Source organism: Ciona robusta, chromosome 12 (genome assembly GCF_009617815.1).
Source record: "Ciona robusta chromosome 12, ASM961781v2".
NCBI lineage: Eukaryota > Metazoa > Chordata > Ascidiacea > Phlebobranchia > Cionidae > Ciona > Ciona robusta.
Genome location: NC_143246.1, coordinates 7,247,091 through 7,268,764, shown reverse-complemented (window position 1 = coordinate 7,268,764; position 21,674 = coordinate 7,247,091). Strand labels below are relative to the sequence as shown.

Genomic DNA, 21,674 nt, shown 5'->3' with positions numbered 1-21,674 from the left:
GCAGAGCTCTAATGAATGGGCACATATTTATACATTCTTTATTTGACTAACAAAATTTGCGTATATATTATTCGTCCACTAGATATATTATTCGTATATTAGATAGAAATAAATGAAGGATATATATTTCGTTTATCTCAAACAAAATATATAAAATTGACTCTGATAGACGATTAAAGAATTTAAATTATCCTTCGCATTTTCCACTCAAGTGCACCAGATAATGCAGCCTGTCGCTTCTTAAACATAAACACAACATATATTGACCGTCCTTCACATTTTATTAATGCAACAATGAGGTACAATGACGTCACAAACAGTCGGGTGACATGGCACAGGGTATTCCCCTCATATGAGAGAAACTGTGAACTGAACGCAAAAATAGAAACAATATAAACCAGTAATAGCGAAATGATTTTCCAATTTTTTGATTTGTAATTCATTGAAAAAATCCTCCCCATTTATTGCACAACCGGTGTCATATTGGGGGTTTTCCCCACCCTTGTGATTATCTCTTATGGCAGCGGACAATGGTAGACATAGGCACCAAACTTTCCAAAATGCAGGGGAGGCAGGGGTAGTTAGATGCACCATCATGTGAAACATATTTCACCTCATTGGTTGAAATGCTGACTGATTAATGCAGTGCGAAGATCCTGGGGGTGGACCTGCACACCCTGCCACCCCACGTCTGGCGCCTATGGTTGGAGAGATCACAGTAATAATTCCCATGGTGATGAAAGAATCGACAAGCAGCAGGCTGCGATGCATAAAGTTGAAAATTTGACGAAAAGGCAACGATTGACCCTGAAATATGCTCGCTCTGCTTTGTCACCGTGTGGATAAGTTGGCATTAGCGTGGTGACCTCATGGTGGCAGTCACGAGCTATCATGACTGAGTTCGTATAAAACAGAGGACATTATCCGAACAACCTTGGGGTCGAGTATTTGTGACATCGATAATGATAACAATCGTAGTTGATACTTCACAAACGATGATCTGTGATGTAATAATAGGAGGTGTTAGAATATTAAGGTTAAACACACGAAAAATTAAGAAAAATCCATTGTCATGCTTCAGTGGTCAGTATAACCGAGAAATTACAGGTTCAAAGTTTGACAAGATATGCCTATTACCCCAACACCCAGGGTGCTACAATCTGTTAGTGGCCATTTGGTTTAAGCAAGAGCAATGTTCCCAAAGGGCATTTACTTAGGAAACCTATCAGTATCGAGCATCAAACTTGCTACCCTAATACACACAAAACCAACCAACCTGTTCTCATCTAGTTTAGCCAAACACAGGATAGTTGTCGAACACTTGATCATCATAAACTCTATTGTGCCACAGTTAATAGTTTGTTGGACGGCAGAAAACATTCTTCGATTTGACATTCCAGTCTCTTCGCATTCCTGTGGGAAAGGGGGTTGATTTTTGTTAAATATGTTATGTTGGACTCGTTCATTTTTGATGCCTGTTGTTGCTAATTGGTAAACACAATTACAGGTTTGGATGTTAAAACAATTTTAAGGTATTTTATAGGGGTCTTATAAGACCACCATCTTTGACTCCACTTATAAAACTGGCACCCTACTTTTTAATTCAAGAAAGCATGTAGTTGAACGTATAACGTTCAACTCCCTTACCTCAAGAAATGAAATAAGGCCAGATATTGCTCCTTTCTGTAAAGCTATAGCACGAGCTGCCACTGTATCACCACCTGCCAGGTTTGCTATTAAGACGATTGCAAACTCACGAAGGGTTTGGTCTTTACGATCGCATATTAAGTTTACCTGTGGGGGGTGAATTGGTTATGTCAATTTTGTAGCTAAGTTATTGTACCATATATATATATATATATACAAGTTATGTTACAGTAGTGGTTAGGCGGACAAACGTCTCTAAAAAACTTAAAACACCTATGAGACTTCTTTACTCCAATTCCAATCGTTCAAAGTTACATACGCGGTAACTCGTAAGCAGGCACGAGGTGTATAAAACAGCACACAGGTGTTATAACGACTGTCGTTGCCCCACCAGGAGACATTCATATAACAACCCCATACAAAGCAACCCACCAAGTATCCAAACAATTTTTCTATCCGACTAAAAGGTCGTGTAGCAAGTATGAGGTCAACATTCTGATCCTTGATGCTGAGTTTTGTGAGGATCTCCAACGCCAACCTTTGTGGGGATAACATGCGCCTGGAGATGTATCAAGTTAAGTTATTGGTTTTGAGATTTAAATCTTCAGCCAACGTCTGTGTTATAACGACTGTTGCTCCACTATATCACGATAAAGAAATTCCATTTAATTCAATTCGTTAGTTTATGTTGGCTTTATACATATATCAGTCACAACAAAAACTTACGTATAAAAGGCACACTTGTGTTATACATGAGATTCCACAAGTTACATTTATTTATTTCTATTAAATTTGATATCCATTTACTAACATGGTCGTTATTCAACTCTCACCTCGACCTTGACGATGAAAAGGAATCTGAAGCATCGGACGACGGACAAACAGACCAATGAAGGCACGCCTCCAACATCGCCATGGCAACATGGTCGTCAGGAAGCTCCGAGAGGTCCACCGAGTGCGCAATGTTTGAGAAGATGACAAGCGAGTCTTCCCTAACCCTTTGAAGCGTATCCCACCACCAGGGGGCAGTATACACTTCCGTGTTTTCATCAGAATCGAGCACGGTGGCGCTAAAGAGTCTACGCTGTCGCCGACCCTCAGTTTTGTCTTCCGGAGCAAAAAGATCTGACTTTTTACTCTTCTTCCCAGATAAACCGACCGAGTTTAAATAATACGAGCGATTGTCCGATTTCCCCTCATTTTCGTCGCAACTTTCGCTGTGCGGTGATGCGTGTCTGGGTCTCGTCCTGTGTTTATGACGCAACAATAATGTGCCGGACAGCGCCCTCATGAGTTCACGCTGTCGACAAAGTTCGTTTGCGTTCCCTGGAACAAACGACAATCCACGGATGATGTTGGACAAGCACTCCAACCTCCGTGAAACCTCCGCTTGCCTCTTGCAAACATCCTGATGTATCACAGGACCAAGGAGCAGATCAACTTGACTCCCATCGCTCCCTGCTGCTTCATCTTCAAGCAAGATGACATTCCTTTCCTCCAGGACTTTCTCCACCCTCGAAGTCAAACTCAACCTCGGAGAATCGTTCAATCTATTCGAATCCGTTGTAACTTGTTCAACTTTTACCTCAGCTTGGTTCAAAATTAGGTTGGTTTGCAACCCATTGCATAAAACGGGCTTTTCTTTCAAAACAACTTCAACTTTTTCTTCTTTTATTAACTTTTCTGATTCTTTTGTTATTACTTCTGCCATTATGACATCACTTTGTTCGTTGGTGACATCATTCAACTTGTTTATGACATCAGGAACTTTCTTTATGATATCATCAGTTTTCTTTATGATGTCATCAGTAGTGTTTGTGATGTCAGCAGTGTGATTTGTGATGTCATCCGTTTTCATTATGACATCCTTAGTTTTTATTGTGACATCATCACATTTCTTTGTTAGGTCATCATTCTTTGTGACATCAGGATTAGTTATGAGATCATCAGTTTTCTTTATGACATCACAAACATCCATTTTCTCATTTTCATCTGTTCCATTTGCAACAATTTTTTCATTGTTTGTTTTAGTTTCCGGAATGTCTACAGATTTTTCTGCAACCTCCTTTTTGATATCTTTGATGATATTATCAGTCATGACATCATGGGTAGTGACATCATCGATGACATCATCATCCTCAGGAGCAAGCACGGAGCAAGGGATAGAAAGAACATCCTCGAGTGTCGCTTCCACGACCCGGATCGGTTGTTCCGGCTCAGTGATCTCGTCATGTTCCACTTGAGTGGCTTCCGTTGATTGTTGAAAACTTACGATGATGTGCGACAAGTCATCAGATAAGTCAATCTGTGATGTCATAGTTGCATGATGATGCAATGCCATTGAATTATAAAACCGTTTCCGGTTTGCCCATGACTACCATAAACCGTTGTTGAGTGTTTATAACACGATCAGGATATTTGAAATTTAGTGCTAAAAGTGTCCCGTTTTCCCCCACCCTACTATAATTTATATTGTTGGAAATTACCTCGTTTGCGAAATCCCATTGGTCCGTTCGATCAACCACGAAGGGGTCGGTTCGAGGTTCAACTTTGATCGGGAGTTCGGAGAAAACCCCGTAAAGTTTCGCGTTTGCTTGGCCTGGGAAAGGGCGGTTGGTCAATTATATCTAGGTGGCTTTTAACATATTTTTTGGGCGTTTATATGGTTCATTAGGGTATTGAGGTAATGGGGAAACTATGGTGTAAATTCTAGCTCCTCAACAAAGACCCCACTCATATAGAATAGAAGATATGGTTAGTAGAGGTTAGTAGTGCAGGGTGGGTTCAGCTTAACCGCCATAATAAGTAATAATTGTTACAACCTAGTGTCTTGAAGAAAAACCTACCAGTGTTAAACATTGGACCCGATACCCACTCCTAAACATGAACAAAACAACTACTACAAAATCCTCACCTTTCTTCTTCTTCCCTTTATTTGTCTTCATCTTAGTTGGAACATCTGCTGTTTCATCTTCCAAAGCATCTTTTACCTCAGGGTGAGGGGTGGGGTCAAAGTTCGCGACCCCTAACGCTTGTTGCTCGCTTGATAAAGTAAAGATGGCCGACAAACACCGTCTGTGAATGGGGTATTGTGATGTCATGAACTCAACAAATTTGTGAGGATTTTCATGATGTATTCAACACATGTAGACTTTTGGATATACTTTTATACCAAAACTGCCATGTATTATGTAAATACAAATATACAAAAAAGTGAAACAACTACAAAGCAGTATACAGTGATCACTAATGGGTTGTAGCAACCTCAGTTTCGAGGTAAAGACTGAACTCTGGCTCAAATCTGAGGTTTCATTACATGCTTTACCTTTCCCACTTAGAAGAGATGGAACACATACAAGTTAATGAAGTTTTACCTAACCTCATATTACACCACAACCACCTATAATGCTATAAGTATATTCCATAATCAAACGCCACCAACAAAACCTCACCTTGTCTGAGTATTACACTTTACTGTCTTTACCTCAACACATACAAGTTATAGCAAACAGTATTACATCACACTCACCTATAATGTTCCACTAAAGCATCGAGCAACCCAGGTAGTTGAACCAACTTAAATTGAGCTATAGTTTGTTGATCGTATAACAATACTGTTAACACATTAAGTGCCCATGTACTTTCAACTAGCAGACCACTCTTCAATGCCATGATCACTTTCCAACCTTCTAGTACACCAACTGTGGATGGTATGTTGTTAATGCAGCTCTTATTATAGTACGATGGGGTATGATTCTTTAAATATTCTTTGTTTACTGAAGAAAGGTGTCCCAACTTTCCCCATTTTATTGTATCTTATATATATATAAGTTGCTTTTAGTAAAATAGCAAAGATTAGAACAAAGGGTTAAAAAAGACGAAGACTAAACCATAGTCATTAAAAAGCATGTTTGCTGCATACCATGTAGTAAAAACAAAACTAAATATGTGAAAATAAGTTGTAACACCTTATATGAAATATTCAATATAAAGTGACATGTTACTGCATTTTAATATTGTCACCACATAATTTTAATAAATTTTAAATAATTTGTTTCATATTTGGTACGAAACACTTTATACAAGCCGACTTCACTTACCATCTCTGCAGGATTTCCTCTGGAACCTGAGGTTCTTAGGTTGGGTGGCTTCCACTGAGTCAGGGGGGAACAAGTTGTCTGATCTTAACATAGAGGATCTGTACACTTGTCTGTTGGGAGTTGGATGGGTTGGTGGTGTGGCGGTATACAAACTTATAATACACAGTATGTTGTACTATATGGCGCTAATTACTTAGCATAGATGACTTGTACACTTATCTGTTTGGAGTATGCTAGGGGTATGTTACAACAATATACTAGTTTTCTATTAAATCTTCAATATAACAACATCATAGCACCCTTATGTGATGTACTAATGTCTTATTCCTGGTGTATGACTCAGAAACTCATTTATATCCCTTTTTTACCAATTATTTCATAAAGATACGTGCACATTTATTAAAGCTATGCTCTCTTGTATACATCTCAATATATTAAGACATGTTATATCAATAACAGCGAGAATATTAAATATGTTTCACCTTTTCCTTTGTTCCATTGAATATTTATGAATATGCTGAAACTGTACGGGACTTTGTGCTTGCTGGGTGACTCCAGGGTGGGACCATCTTGCTCCATCGTGTTTGGGAAAGCCTCCTGATGGGTGAGACCCCCTGTCACGCCTTAGTGGTCCTCTGTACATGGGGTGAGACCCATGTGGGGTCGAAGGCCCACTTGAGGGGTAACGAGGGCGGGTACGGTCGTAAGCAGGGTGGTTTTGAGGGTAATTCCCTGGGGTGGGGTAATGGGAAAGGTGGCTTTCCTGTGATGTCATAATGGTTAATGTTAGTGACAAAGGTGATAATTATGAAATAGAAGTATAACAAGTTTTGCAATTGCTAACTTTGCAATTAATATGAAAGTACATCTTAGCAGGATTGAAGTGACATGTGTGTATTATAAGCAACATTACTTAAATCTAAAGTGTGATGGCGTGCTTTGTCGTGTCACTCACATACAATGGAATGGTTTTTCTATGAACTTATTCCATAAACTGAATACCTACACATGTTAACGTATTAACACAATGCATACTTACAGGTCTGATATATTTGCTTGGGGGACCATACTGGTCAGTAGCTGGACGTTTCATACCAAGGTATTGGTTGGGGGGGGTGTAGGGGTGGCCAGGGTAGCCCTGCTAATAGTGGGGGTTATAATAGGGGTAATGCCGGAGTTAAAATCAAATATTTTTGTTCATTTCTGACTAAAACAGTGTTTATTGTATGTCTGTATAAATAAGCATAGCCAGAGTATATTGCATTCACAACAGGTAACATGCATGGCTCATTGTAGTTCTTCACCCATGTAGAATAAAGTAGGCTCATATACTCCATAAACAGTAATTTTCCTTACAGTAAACTTTAGGGAGTAACATCCCTTGTCCTCTTGTACGAGGGTCTTACCCACTAGATTAGAATACGGTGCCATTATAGTTTCTGGGTGAAAATAGCATTTTCTTTAACAGCCTACCTGGTTGGGGTAAGTTGGTCTCGCACTCGGTGGTTGCCCCATAGTGTTGGGGTAAGGTGAGTTCCTGGGTGATGGGGCTTGGGGGTGGTATGGGGAAGCCCCGGGTTGGGTGGGTACAGACCCAGGTCGGTGAAGTGAAGGGCTGGGTGGGTAAAGGGGGTTAGATGTAGGGATTTTGTAAAAAGTTTTCAAAAAATGTTGGGAAAAATTGTTAAGTTGTTTATTAAAAGTTGACAACATTTCTAAATAAACAATATTCGTAAAAATTGTGTTTCATACCTATTTGAGTAGGGGTAGTTGGATGGTGGGATCCCAGGTCTTGGTCCTGGTCTGTAATGTTCCTGTTGTGGCATATGGGGTCTTGGGGGGTGGTGGGGGTACTGTTGGTGGGGCCCAGTGGGGTAGGTGGGGCGGTATTGCTGTTGGGGCATCGAATTTGGGGGTTGGGGGGTTTTAGGGGCTTCGTTGTAAGGTGGGGCTGAGTTGGGTTCAATTGGGGGCCTTGTGAGGACTGATTGCACCGGTTTGGGGGCTTCAGGAGTTTGGGTGGGGGTTGTAGTGGGGGGAGTTGGGGGTTCGACATCGGGTTTAGTTTGTGGGGGTTTATCCTTAGTTGGGGGTTGTGGGGGTTGGGGTGGGGTTGATATTGGGGCTGTAGGAGGGTAAGATGAAGCTGGAGGGTAACTGCTAACAGGGGGCTGCATGGGTGGGTAACTTTGCATCATAGGGGTATTTGTGGGTGGGGGCATTTGGTGAGGGGGGTATTGGTAAGGGGGGCTGATGGGTGTTGCTGCATGTACCCCTGGGGTGGGGGGTAACCTATCTGGTTGGGGTATTGTCCAGGGGGGTACTGCTGCGAGGGGTACCTTGGTTGGGGTGGGGGAGGGTGGTGTTGGGGGCAGGGGGGCCTGGGGCAGCAGGGGGATTAACTTGGGGGCCAGGGGTGCTTTTAGCAGCTTCTTCTTTTGCGTTTTGTTGGTCGACCTGAACTTTGCGCTTCCGGTTCGCCTCTAGTATTCTGTGTGTAATGATGAATGTGAAACGTGATTACAAATAGTTACGCATACTATTCAGGTATTAAACAAAAACAAAACAAATCAGTACTTTTAAGAAAGTAAATTCAAAAACCATAATTTTGGGAAAGTAAATTTAAAAACCATCGAATTGGTTGCACCACTTTTTACTAGGGGGCTGTAAGATAAGTTAAGTTGTATTTGACCGACACTTTAGTATTCCACCACCCAACACAAAATGTACCTTGCCATAGCTTCATGAGGTTCTTCCTGACCCCGCTCAACTCTGCATTCGTAGCCGTATAAGTATTTACAATATTGCTTCTTAAGTGTGAACCCTGATGTGGAGGAAGTGCCCAACCCCATCTCCGTGCTTATCTCAGCCCACTTCTTGCCACTTGTCACCTGGGTAATTAAAGTTACGACATTAGTTATTAAACTGTGCCTCAAAAAGAGTTACTTTAGTTTAACAAATTTCCTACCGATTAATTTTATTTATCGCTTCGCATACACTAACGGATATCCAGTCAATCATCAATCAAAACAACGAAAAGACTGAATTAGCAACAAAACGACAGTCATTAAAACACAGTACAGATAAAAACTTGCTTTGAACCAAGTTTTAATTCGATTTTGTCTGAAATGTGTTATAATAACTGTTGTTTTGTTTTTAATTTATTCTCTTGTAAATTATATCTATCACGTTAACTACATTACATATGATATAACCAATCCACAACCCCATTACCTCTTGCATTCCTCCCCGATCCTTTACTTTATGATAAAGATGGAAGAGATCCAACGTCTTCCTCCCCATAAGAGGAGCATTCTTCAGTGGAAGATCTTTTTCCTCCCAGTAACGGAGGACACTGTCAATAAAGTCCCGTCTTCCTGGTTCATCCGAGGGCTCGAACAACGCAGCTAGCTTCTGGGAAGCTGATCGCGCTGATGACTGTGGAGTTTGATTGACAGGTAATGCAAAATATCAGGCGTGACATTAGGGGTATCCAGGGTTCCATGTTACCCCAACTTTAAAGTAGCAATGTGTGTCACGCTGAAGCTACTTTAAAAGCATGGTATTTGGGGGGAGTTTGCTATGAACATAATTGGTCAATATCTACTACTCGGTTAATAAATGTTTATCCTACAAGGGTGAGGTCCTGGAGACATTTTAAGGGACTTGCGATTTAACCCAGAGTTGCCCATCACAGGGTTTTATAACCCATTAATGACCACCAAGTTAAACCAATAGCCATTTAGTATCTTCTATCTTGTCCAGGGACGCAAAGGCCCACCCTGGCAGCAGAGAGCAAATCTAGTGTCCTTCGGTAACTCTATACTAGCAACTAACCACTAAGTCACAGGCCTGGAATATTATGGGAGATAAAAATGTTCTCACCTTAGGTTTTGGTGTTTCCTCTACTGGTGGTGGGGGTGGGGTTTCGTAGTTGCTTTGTGGTGGGTTATACCCATGGGGGGCGGGGTGGGATTCCCCACTATTAGGGGGGTAATATCCGGGGTATTGTGGGTGAGAGGGCTGGAGGGGATAACCGTAGGGGGTTGAAGAAGCTGGCATTCGTTGGGTAGCTTGTGGTGGGCCAGGAGGTCCCATCATACCTTGGGCGGGACTTGATCCTTGCACCCCTGGGTGAGGCATGCGCGGGAAACCCATGTTTTGTTGGTACATTTCACCCCCTTGCTGTAAGTTGTAATGGGGGCGTGGGGCTTGTTGTGGTTGAGAAGTAGGGGGACCAGGGGGGTAGTAGGTAGGGGTGGGGTTACGCGGGGCAGGCTGGCTCCTGGAATGTTAAGTTACTGTTTAATTGATCAGATTTTAATATTGTGATGAAACCGTTTTGGAAATATATGGCCATTGCTAATCAGCATAGTTATAAGCACTGAGCATTGAGCCAGTATCCAGTTACCAATCTTTTAATGCAAGCGGCTAACACTGCAGCGCACAATACAACAGCAGAAAAGCTTTTCTATATATATAGTGGGGTGTGGTAAGATGGGACACCTTTCCATTCTATTTTCCTAGTAAACAAAGAACGGTCTAAGAATTATAAAAATCTCTCACTAAAAAACTATAATTCACACGACTCCCATATACCATTGTTAACTGTTTATAACACGATCAGGATATTTGGATATTCCGTGCTAAAAGTGTCCTGTCTTCCCCCACCCTACTATATATAAAGCCACAATAGGGTACTTTGTAGTAAGATGCAAGTAATGTAACAACCCTAGAAAACTTACATAGGTTGCGCTGAATGTGCAGCTGCTACCATCGCTGCTGCCGCGGCTGCTGCTGCTCCCTGTCGCCCTCCCTGGTCAGTTTGTTGAGCAGAGGGGTGACTACCTTGTCGTGACGGTCGTCGCTCTGAAGGTGCCGGAGAACTTGTGTTGTACCCTGCTAATATGATATCTATGTTGATATTATGCGTTTGCAATGTATCAAAGTAGGGTTTTGTTTGAAAAAAAATGTTTTAAAAACTTTAAAAGACATACAGTTAACATTGTAGGACAGGTTTTTTATTTTAATTTCTTTCAACTTACAATAATGCATTTGAATAAATTACCACGTTGCACATTCGCAATATGCCAAATGTAGTCATTTACATGAAGTTAATATGTTTGTCAGAAATGAAGTTTTCTGATTTGTATTTTAAATAAAAAAACACACAAATATAATTAATACATGAATAGCAATACACGCATCATGCAGATATACCTTGTACTGTATGTTGGTGTGAGCCTTCATAGTAAGGTACACCTGTGTTCATGCAATTAGTTAATTACACAGCAACTTAATGAACATGTGTTGGTGGATGGGTAAAACTATGGGTGAGGTATCATACACGTCGGGTGCTTTTTTGTGGCTTTTTTGGGCTTGAATGAATGAATGGAAAACATTGTTATAGCATGGGTGTTCTGTTTCGTACACCTCGTGCCATCTTACAAGTTAGTGGAGTTACCATGTATGTTACTTTGTGGGTAACTATTTTTTAGAGAACTTTTATAATTTTTGACTAACATTTTTCAATCACAGCACAGAGGCCCTGAGCAAAACATGGCCATGATTTGTTTTGAACAAGAAGACATTGTTTGAAAGTGCAAGATGTTCTTTTAAACAGCATTTTAAACAGATTTAGTGAAACACTTGGCACTGGTTGAGGAATGGACGGTTGAATTAAATATAACTTCCCCTTCCACCAACACCATACACACAACACTCGTGCAAATAAAACAAAAAAAAACAAAGTTTGCCAAAAAACAACAACACAAACAATTATTTGCATAACCCCAAGATTAACTTTGAATTTAACTTAAAAAAGAAATTTCTAAATTTATGCTGATAACTAAAATAAAGGGAGTTACATTTTTTTGGGGGGCACTTTGTGATTTCATGCAGAAATATTGTAAGTGCACACAACACACACAAACAACATGCTTGTTATATTAGTACCTTGGTATACGGGTGATTGCTGAGCTTGCGTATACCCGTGTGGTGACATCATTTGACCAGGTTTCCCACCACTTGGGGGACCTAGAGAATAAATTATTCAGCACAAGCTTACGGTTTGTATGAAAAAAAGAAAATTGATGCTATGATTCATTAATTTGGCATTTGCATTGTAACTATTACATGTTGCACTCATTACATGAGAAAGACAGATTTGATATAGTAGTGGGGGAAGATGGGACACCTGTTTATTATATTTTCTCGTCACATTTGGTAATAAACAAAGAACGTTTAAAGAATTATAAAACCGTATCCTCACGACTCCTACGGACCGTTGTAAATTGCTTGAAACATGATCAGAATATTCGGATATTTTTTTGCTAAAGGAGTCCCGTCTTTCCCCACCCTACTATATGTTACAAGCAAGTACTTAAATATAAGTATATGATTCAAAAAGCAAAAATATATAAAAAAAATTAAAAAACATTCAATATTATAGCAGTAGCGTACCTGCCGGGCGCATTTGTGGAGCATGAGGGTGCTGGGGTGTGGTTGGGTATTGTTGCCCTCCTGGGTATTGTTGGGGTGATACCATATGTTGGGGGTAATTTGGGGGTACTGGGTTAGGGGGTCCATATGATGACTGGGATGTTTGGGGTCGGTAGTGACCGTAACCTATAATGGATAATAATGAATGTATTGTTGATATTTGTTAATACTAATGTACCTACTGAGTAGAAACACAGATATTTTTATAAGCTGGGTTTAAATTATAAAATCGATGCTGCTTCATTGGCGGAGTGTTTTTAACCATCATGTTTCTATTAGAAGCAGGTCACAGCCCTATACCAACCAAGCTGCATTAAACAATAGATATTGTTTACCTGGCATTGGTGAATGGCTCGGTATATTCTGGTCCGGATGTTCGGAACTTGGACGGTTTTGCTGGGGGGTGCCGGGTTTCATTGGGGGTGACATGGGGTTAGAACGGGGGTTCCCCACTGAAGCAGGGGATCCTGGGGCTGATGGGCCCCGAAGTTGCGCAACTGAGGGGTGGGGTGGGTGAACTTGGGGTGAAGGGACTGTCCCTCCTGATGCTGGGTCTAAATACACAGAAATATTATGAATAAATAAGTAAACTGTTAGGGCCGACTTTCCATTAAATTCTATATTGGTGATGCCCTTGTTGATGGCCTGAAATTAGAAAGATTTGGTCCATTACCACAACATCCACATTACTTGTATGTAAGTATGTCTTAATGATTATATATATATTTTTTATCCTATAGTTTACCGCTCGCAATACAACATAATGCAAACACTACAGGTGCATGGCAGGACAACGAAAGCGACTGATGATGCCATTTTAGGTACAATATATATCTATTATAATATATAAACTATACATTGGAATCCGTTTATTCTGTCTTATTTTCATAAATTCTAACTTGACAACAACATTATCTCACCATGAGGATGATGCGTGGGTTGGGGTGTGTTGCGATTCGGTGACATCATATGCTGTTCGGTGATGCGTGAATGGGTGCTGGATATTGAATCAGGGGTGCGGGTGGGGGCGGGGACTTGCTGGGTGTCCTGGAGTTGGGGTTAGTTAGGGGATGTGTTTCTTATGGTCATTGTATAGTAATAATATGGGTGTCTTTTTACACACCAGACACACATGGTGTATTCATACACCTCATGCTCACTGTCAAGTTATAACATGGGTGTCATCTCATACACCAGACACACATGGTGTATTTATACACCCCATACATGGTGTGTTCATACGCCTCGTGCTCACTGTCGAGTTATAACATAGGTGTCTTCTTATACACCAGACACACATGGTGTATTCATACATCTCATGCTCACTGTCGTGTTATAACATGGTTGTCTTCTTATACACCAGACACACATGGTGTATTTATACACCCCATACATGGTGTGTTCATAAGCCTCGTGCTCACTGTCGAGTTATAACATGGGTGTCTTCTTATACACCAGACACACATGGTGTATTCATACATCTCATGCTCACTGTCGTGTTATAACAAGGGTGTCTTCTTATACACCAGACACACATGGTGTATTCATACGCCTCATGCTCACTGTCGTGTTATAACATGGGTGTCTTCTTATACACCAGACACACATGGTGTATTCAACCAATTTAAATACATATACCATATAAAATGAACTTACCAATAAAGTTTTATCCTCCGTATTAGATGGGTTAGGTGTGTGGTATGGAGTATTCTGCCCCTGTGTAATACATTGTGTGAATAACTTGTATACCAAACATGACATCCATGTTATTAGTTATGAAGCAACATCCATTCATGCATATAGGGGGCATGTTAATGGTGTGTCTATGTGGAAAATAAGGGTGTCTGAAACATTTGTTTGAGCAAAGAACAAGAATGTATACATGGGATCATAAACAGGTGTTTTCTGGTGAGTTTTAATACAAATGTAACGGCCCATATTCATATAAATGACAGAGTTGTCTTCATTTTCAACTGTTTTGGTTTAAAAACTTAAACCATTTTCAGCAATGTCGAAAGTTATAATAAATATACTTATGTCACAGTATGTATAATATGTATAATACTGTGGGCCATACTATGTGGCATGCAGTGTTTGTATTGAAACCTGCATACATACATATACTGATATAGGAATTGATGGGTCGTTGGTGTATTATTATTATGTATATTGTGGTACACGGCAATGTTGTGATAAATAAAGTATGTTAACACATGTGTTGTGTTAGTTGTAAGCATGCAATTAACAACATCAAGCAACATTTGCATTCAAAGCTTTGCAATGAAGATAGTTAGTTTGATGTGTATGAGAAGATAATGAGATAACTTAGTAATCATGTATATTAATGTAACTTCTTATTACACGTGTGTTCTGTTCCATACACCTCGTGCTCACTTGCGAGTTACCATGTATGTAACTTTGTGGGTGATTGTTTTTTTGTGGGACTTTAAACAAACGTAACTTTGTAAGCTGCGCCACAGTGCCGGTGTAAAATGGAACTATTGCATAAAAGGAACATTTTAAGCAGAAATAAGGTTTTGGGCAAAGAGAGAGTTTAAGGATGGGAAACTTGATTAGTTTGATGATTTGTAAGCAAAGAATGTTAGGTGGATGGTGGCCACGATTATGACGACAGTTATACCATGTAGCTCTGTCTTTGTGGGAAATAATTTGAATGTGGGACGTGGTTGGGGTAACTTGGGTGTCGGCTTGGGGAAGTACCCGGGGCAAACTGGGTTGTGTTGGGGTGATATCCCGATGGTGTAGCGGGGTGCATCGGTGGGGGCTAACAAAGTTATTCAGGGTAAAAATGCTCTAGTGTTTAAATGACAACTACGTGATTACTAATAAGCTAATAACCTATTAAGTAAAATCTACCACAGCAAAAAACACTACATATTTAATATTAATAAACTTTAAAACATTACACAGCAAAACAACACATTATATTTTTAGTGAGCTAGAAAACGACAAAGCTAATTGATTTCTGTTTTATAAAAACTTGCATTGCAAAAAAAAGTTAAAAAACTAAAACAAAAGTAAAAACAAAATAAATTAGGAAAAGTAAAAATGCACTTAACAATTATAAATAGTAAGTACCTGCTGTTGGTGGGGTGACTGGGCCCCAGGTGGGGCTATGTGAGGGTACCTGGGCTGGCCCCCATACCCCGGTTGTTGGTCATGGATATATTGGTGGGGTTGTGGGTAACCTGCCATGTCAGGGGTCTTCGTGGAAGGGTCCATGGGGCGAGGGTACTGGAATAAAACGACAACCGGTAAAAATACGGTAAGAACATTTAATTGAAAGAAAGAAGCATGGTCGATACACCTAGCGGACAAACAACAAGTCATTTATGTTTGATTATTTCCATGTTAGACTTAAGTGTAGATATATAATGTTGTGTAGATTTAAATGCTTTGAAATACATGGTGTATAACAATGTAAGTATTCATGCTAACAAGAGGGCAATCAAATATAGAATTCTACATGGGCAGGACAAAGGCCTACAGCGGGTTTAGTTCTTATAAGCACAATTGTTTTAAACCTTTTTGCAGTACCCTTAATAATAAACATAAATTAATAGCAAAGCTTTGTCAACCCAACTTTCAATATTTCATTCATAAAACAAAATATAATAATTAATAAGATCTTATGCAGTAAAACAGAATTGTCAAAAAGTGGTTGGGCTGTAGTAGAAGATACAACATGTCACCCATGTGTTATGTCAACAGTCACCATTATTACGTCATAGGTCAAATATGTTACACGTGTGTTTCGACGCTGGTGCTTTTAGGTTGTGACGTAATAAAGATTATTGTGACAGCGTGCGGGGACAATGGTAAGGGTTACTAGAGGTCACTCAACACGTGCTTGGATCACGTGGTGTAATATGACGCGTGGCTTGATCAATATTACGTCACAATAGGAATGAATTATTTTATTACGTAATAAAATAAGTACTTGCGTTCTGACCGCTTATGTTGAATGAATACGTCAGTGATGAAGAGAGATACAATAATAGTTAGAAATGTTTAAATAATAAAATATTAACAAGAACGTATAAGAAAACAGGAAGTTATACAAGAAGCTGTTTACTGTGTAGTAGTACTTGGTGTATTATGTTATGATGCAAGGACAATCGTTCAACAATGTAAGTGCTAGATCAGAGCCGGATCCACATATTAATTTCTAGTAGTGTTTATAATAAAGCAAGTCAACTGCAAGAGTGGAAAAGCCAGCTCCGCTACCCCAGTCACATGCTAGCAAACCAAACAGACAAGTCAGCTAAATTTGGTCCTTGCTGTATAACAAAGAAACTAAACACGCCTCTCTTTGTTAAAACGAGAGCCCGTTATCGCATGGCGCGTCGCCACCGCGGAAAGAGAGTAAAAGAGAGAGGGAGGAGCATGGAGTGAGAGAGTAAAGGAAATGATACGGCTGGTGGTACGTTAATCATATTCAACTCTCAACCAACATAAACAACAGCCTTCTATTTTACAACCAACTAATAATTTTCGTATCCATGGTAACGAACAGCGTCATACTTTATTTAAAACGGGAAATTTTTAAAACAAAATTAAGATTTTTGATATTTTTTTGTCCACCACGGTAAATACAAGAGCCCACTATGCGCTGTGAATAGGTATTGTGACGTAAAATTAGGTTCTACAGCCACGCTTTTTGACTCGGTCTTTTACATACATTTTACCCTTATCGTGTTTTAACGACTGACGGTTTGCTGCTAATTCCTTTCTCTTCTCATTGTTTTAATTATACGTTTTTCACTATCGTTTTCAAAGAGATAAGTATAACGTTAATCATATATTAACACGAGAAAAGCTCTAGAAGCGGGGCTTTCCGAGTTATCGTCAACTTTATTTACATTGTGTGTTGTTTCTTTAGAATGTGTGGGTAGTTGATGGATGTTATCTTGTTACATTGGAGTATTGGTAGCGGGTATAGGATGCTCTTAATGGCGTCATAATGACATTGAATCGGTGATTGTGTTACGTCATACTGTTCGATTATGATGTCAAACTTGAAACGGGTGTGGATGATGAATGTAACGTATTTATCCTCGCGCAGTTGGGGCAATAGTCGTTATAACACGGGTTTAACACCTCGTACCTGCTTACGAGTTCCACGTATGTAACTTTGTGGGTGACTATTTTTCTGTATGGTTGACAACTTGGACAACCCGTTAGAAACCACTGGGTTTTTCAGCAATTGCTGTCGTGTCTTGCCCAGGGACACATACGTCCACAATGGTTAACATGTGAGGTAATTTTGGAAACCACCACGCGGTTATAGACAATCTCGATTGTTCTGGGTGTGGTGAAACATACGCGTACCTCATGGATGCCTGCGGTTATTTCGACCAATCGCCATCGTATCCACTTATCAACGAGTTGGTGACATCATCAAAAAACTACGCCATAATGACTTCAGCACAAAAACCACTAAAGCAAAATACTTTTTTTTCTGTTTGCGAAATAAAAAAATCGTCTTGAAATTAACGTCAGAGGAGCGAATGTGACGTCATAATAAAACCGCGACTCGCAGATAATGGGGGTCGGATCCATAAATTGTTTTAAATCGCCTTTTATTGGTGTAATAAGGTTTGAAAATGGTGGAAATTCGCGTGAAGTGAGCAATTTGAGGCGTTAGTAGTACAAGCAATAGCGCGTGTCGCGTAACAACATGTACTGTGACGTCACAAATGTATCTGTCGGCGGCAGCGATCGACTTTCATACACGGGGAATGGCGTGGGAGAGATTTGTTTTCTTTGACCTCAGCCCAACCCAACTCCCACCGTTATAACTAATGCGCCGCACACACAAAACACACATGCGACCACGAGCGCGCACACACAAGCAATCAGCTGATAGCGTCCTATTGGTGATCTATATGTGGCACCAATTTTCAAAATACTTGGCAAAATAACACAGGGTCATGTAAGATTTATGTTGACAATAAAGGTGTTACTACTTTTCATCTTATGCCATTAAAAACCCAAATAACTAAATTGTATCAAATTTAAAACATAAAAACATACATTTTTTACAAAGTAACAATATATTCAAGAATTTAAAAGTTACTGTTTAAAAAATACAAATACCATCATATATATATATCTAAAATACAGAGCCTGGAAAAGTTGTACAATATAAATATTCATTATTACATGCTACTAGCTATATCCTACAATCCACCGCTACCATATATCATAGATACTTGCTTTGGTAAAAGATAAACCTAAATATGAACAAGTTACAAAATACATATCAATTTTTCACAGGGGTAACTTAGTTGTACATAGATTATAGGTGTTGGGGAAACAAGCCAAATGTGGCATAAGACTTGGGCCACAAAGCGTGCCACATTGTAGGATCTCACAGATTTGGAATAAAATAGAAGTGTGTTGCAAGACAACACATCTGTGGTGAAACTAGGTTTATAAAATATATAGAAATATCAGAAAATGATAAATTATTTACACCCCACTGGGGAAGTTTATCGACACTTAATAATAGAGGTCCTATAAGGGTAAGGTCTTTAGTAAGGCACCCAACACCCAGGGTGCTATTATCTAAACACCACTATGACAATTTTACAGAATAAATAGCTTAAAACGGGTAACATTCTTGCAAGAGAAGAACCAAAAAGAGCAGAGAAGTAAAACAATTGAGCACACAATCAATAAAAGCTAGTATCAATCACTTTGAACCATGAACAACAAAATTTTATTTCTAATGAAACAACAACATTATTACTGCTAGGTGTTACTGTTGGGGTAATAGGTTCAAATCCCTGGGTCCCATGGCATGTCTTGCCCGCCTCACCAATATAGAATAGAAGGTTACTGCTATTCTACCATTTGTTGCATAAGCTTATTCTATACTGCAAAGTAACTAATGTTCTTGTAACTTACAATGTAAAGTCACAAAATATGTGATAAGACGTACTGTACTCAGTAGTCTATATTTGTTCCAGTGTAGAATACTTATATAGATGGTAATTATAACATAGTATGGGTAAGATTTGGTGGATTAAATGTTACAGACTACAGACCAAGTACATGAATGTTAACTATTTTGATCAGGTAAGATTTATATATGTTAATGTTGATTGTCATCTATGTAAAACGAGTACCCTCCAATCTTGCAAACAAATATATTCATGTTATGTAAATTAATTTGGTTGGTTGGACTTGATTTTTGCCTGTTACGTATTTTGTAGCACCAGATCCTTACTGTATTGCTTTACACAAGAATCGTTCAACTTTATGAGCACCAGATCAGGGTCAGATTCGCGGAATTTATTCCAGTTAAATTCGATGCGCAAGATATTTTTGTTATCATATAAATTAATTAAAGTTATCATTAAGAAAAATTTGTTTTGTGGTTGTTTTAATAAACTGGCTGTTGGTAAAATGGTGTGAAAATAACCAGCTATATATATTGCAGAAGATAAAGTTACAATATAAAAGATAAGATAATAAACGTTATATAACTCTAACATATATAATTCTAAAATTAGGCAATACGATCCTTTTGTCACAGTTTCAGGTATACATATTCTTTCTCTAGAAATATTTTCTTTATGGTAATCATCAATTAAATGTTACAACTCCAATGTAATTTCCTGGTGAAAAACCTTTATTCTATCATATGGCAATCACTGATGTGTTGCCTACTTTTATGGTCTCTCATTTTTTTGTATGTCGTAAACATATCATGTCACTATGTTTCCAAAGTGTTCTGCATATAATTCATGAGGCAATGGGCCAACTGTGGCCTTAACCCCCAGGCCCCATGACCTATAAATGCACACATACAATGTTGGGGTAATGAGCCAACTCGGGTCTAAACCCCAGGTCACATGGTGTGCCACACTGTAGGACCTCATCCATATAGAATAGAACATGCATATACTACAATGTTGGGGTAATGAGCCAACTCTAGTCTAAATCCCAATTATTTCGACAAGGATCTCACCCATAAAACAGCAAATATCGAAAGTAATTAAAATATGCTGAATACCATACGACATGACTATGATTCATAACATACAATATTAAAATATATAGTGGATACTCACATGTGTTGGTCGACCCTGCCAAGCCTGGGGTTGGTGCGGATAATCTGACTGTTGGGTAGATGGGTGATAACCTGGGTATTGAGCGGGGTACTTTGATGGGGTGGTTAGAAGCTGGTTAAGGGTTGGCGTACCCCCTGTATTCTGCGTGGGGTACCTTTGCATGTGGTTGGGGTACCCAGGGGTATTATGCATTGGCCGCATGCCTGGTTTACCTGGGTATCCTGTGTGGTTGTATGCTCCATATGTTGGGTAACCTGGGGCAGCAGTAGAGGGGCCTTGGGGACCATTACCCATATGTGTAGGGGGTACTCCATTGCTTGTGTATGGCCTGCCTTGGTATGCTGAGCTTGGCATTCCGTTAGTTCCTGGTGTTTGGCTAAACTTTGGCCGATCGGTTTCACTTTGTTGTTGATTATCATCATCGGGTTTGTCACTAGGTTTTGTGACGTCATTTGAATTTCGTTTCAGATTTGAATATTCGTCTTTTGCTTGCCCATCTTTGCCGCTGTCTCCATTTTCCTTCACGTTACTTTGGCCGGTTGTCGCTCCAGTGTTTGTGACCATTTCTAATGCTTCAACTCATTACTGGTCTACTTTACCACATTTGTCGTGAACTTACACTATTACGTTAACTTCTCGTGGCTGCTTTAAAAACATAACATATTGAATTACAACGGCAAGCTAAAATTACTCTACAACTCATGCTCTATGCTGTATACTGCTAGGCCGAGTAAGCCGCCATACTGTCCTACCACGAAAAGCGCTGCGAGATCCGATTAATAGTACGAGCGTGCGACTGAATGACCGACATTGGCTTTCTCCCCTTATTTTGATAACCACCGTCTTCGCTAATTGTTTCAGAATACTAGAGTCGTAGGCACGTGCTGTAAGTACAGTGTATAGGAAGAGCTGGAAGGAAAGCTGCACAATGCACAACTGCACCGAACATTAGATCTTCGTCAACCTACGATTTATTACATATATACACCCGCGTCGATAGGGGAACATTTTATACCCATACGCGTACGTTATTACCTAAATTTTAAAGGTCTACATCTGACTTAGATGTATGATATTCCATTTTTAAAAAGGTTTGGGTTATTTTGTGACGATTAGAAGCGGTTTGTAGCGTAAAGAGTTCCGTGTTGAAAAGATACGGCGGAGTAACACGCGCAAAAAGCGGATTTTCGGGTGCGCAGCGTCTGAGGCGGAGAAGTGTGTAATAAGCACTGGCTGTTCTATTTCACTCCCTGCTCATTGTCCGTGTGTTTTTGTAATTACGTTGGAGCTAGCGAAAGATAATCCTTACACGGCTTGGCTGTCG

At 39.7% G+C, this 21,674-nt stretch overlaps 2 protein-coding genes across 7 annotated transcripts; both read right to left on the bottom strand.

Moving 5' to 3' along the window:
• Nucleotides 1–262: 262 nt before the first annotated feature.
• LOC149727354 (AT-rich interactive domain-containing protein 1A-like) lies at nt 263–7,945 on the bottom strand. Of its 2 annotated transcripts, none has more exons than XM_089890418.1 (13): nt 7,500–7,945; nt 7,221–7,362; nt 6,787–6,888; nt 6,230–6,510; nt 5,748–5,857; nt 5,177–5,348; nt 4,562–4,722; nt 4,134–4,246; nt 2,481–3,952; nt 2,080–2,206; nt 1,648–1,794; nt 1,277–1,413; nt 263–1,000 (listed from the first exon to the last, which is right to left on the bottom strand). In XM_089890418.1, the coding sequence occupies exons 1-13, from the start codon at nt 7,943–7,945 to the stop codon at nt 880–882; spliced, it is 3,531 nt and encodes a 1,176-aa protein (XP_089746544.1). In that variant the 3' UTR covers nt 263–879. The 2 variants fall into 2 exon arrangements, with proteins under 2 accessions (XP_089746544.1, XP_089746543.1); XM_089890417.1 differs by having other exon boundaries at nt 6,787–6,885; nt 7,500–7,944.
• Nucleotides 7,836–21,270, bottom strand: LOC149727353 (uncharacterized). Of its 5 annotated transcripts, none has more exons than XM_089890419.1 (14): nt 20,351–21,270; nt 15,348–15,503; nt 14,890–15,033; nt 13,905–13,964; nt 13,169–13,295; nt 12,584–12,802; nt 12,210–12,374; nt 11,703–11,783; nt 10,968–11,009; nt 10,493–10,649; nt 9,633–10,032; nt 8,982–9,185; nt 8,478–8,638; nt 7,836–8,238 (listed from the first exon to the last, which is right to left on the bottom strand). In XM_089890419.1, exons 1-14 carry the CDS (start codon nt 20,912–20,914, stop codon nt 8,040–8,042), a joined length of 2,679 nt encoding a protein of 892 aa, XP_089746545.1. In that variant the 5' UTR covers nt 20,915–21,270; the 3' UTR covers nt 7,836–8,039. The 5 variants fall into 5 exon arrangements, with proteins under 5 accessions (XP_089746545.1, XP_089746546.1, XP_089746548.1 ...); XM_089890420.1 differs by having other exon boundaries at nt 10,493–10,646; XM_089890422.1 differs by lacking the exon at nt 10,968–11,009 and having other exon boundaries at nt 10,493–10,646.
• Between the last annotated feature and the right edge of the window lie 404 nt (nt 21,271–21,674).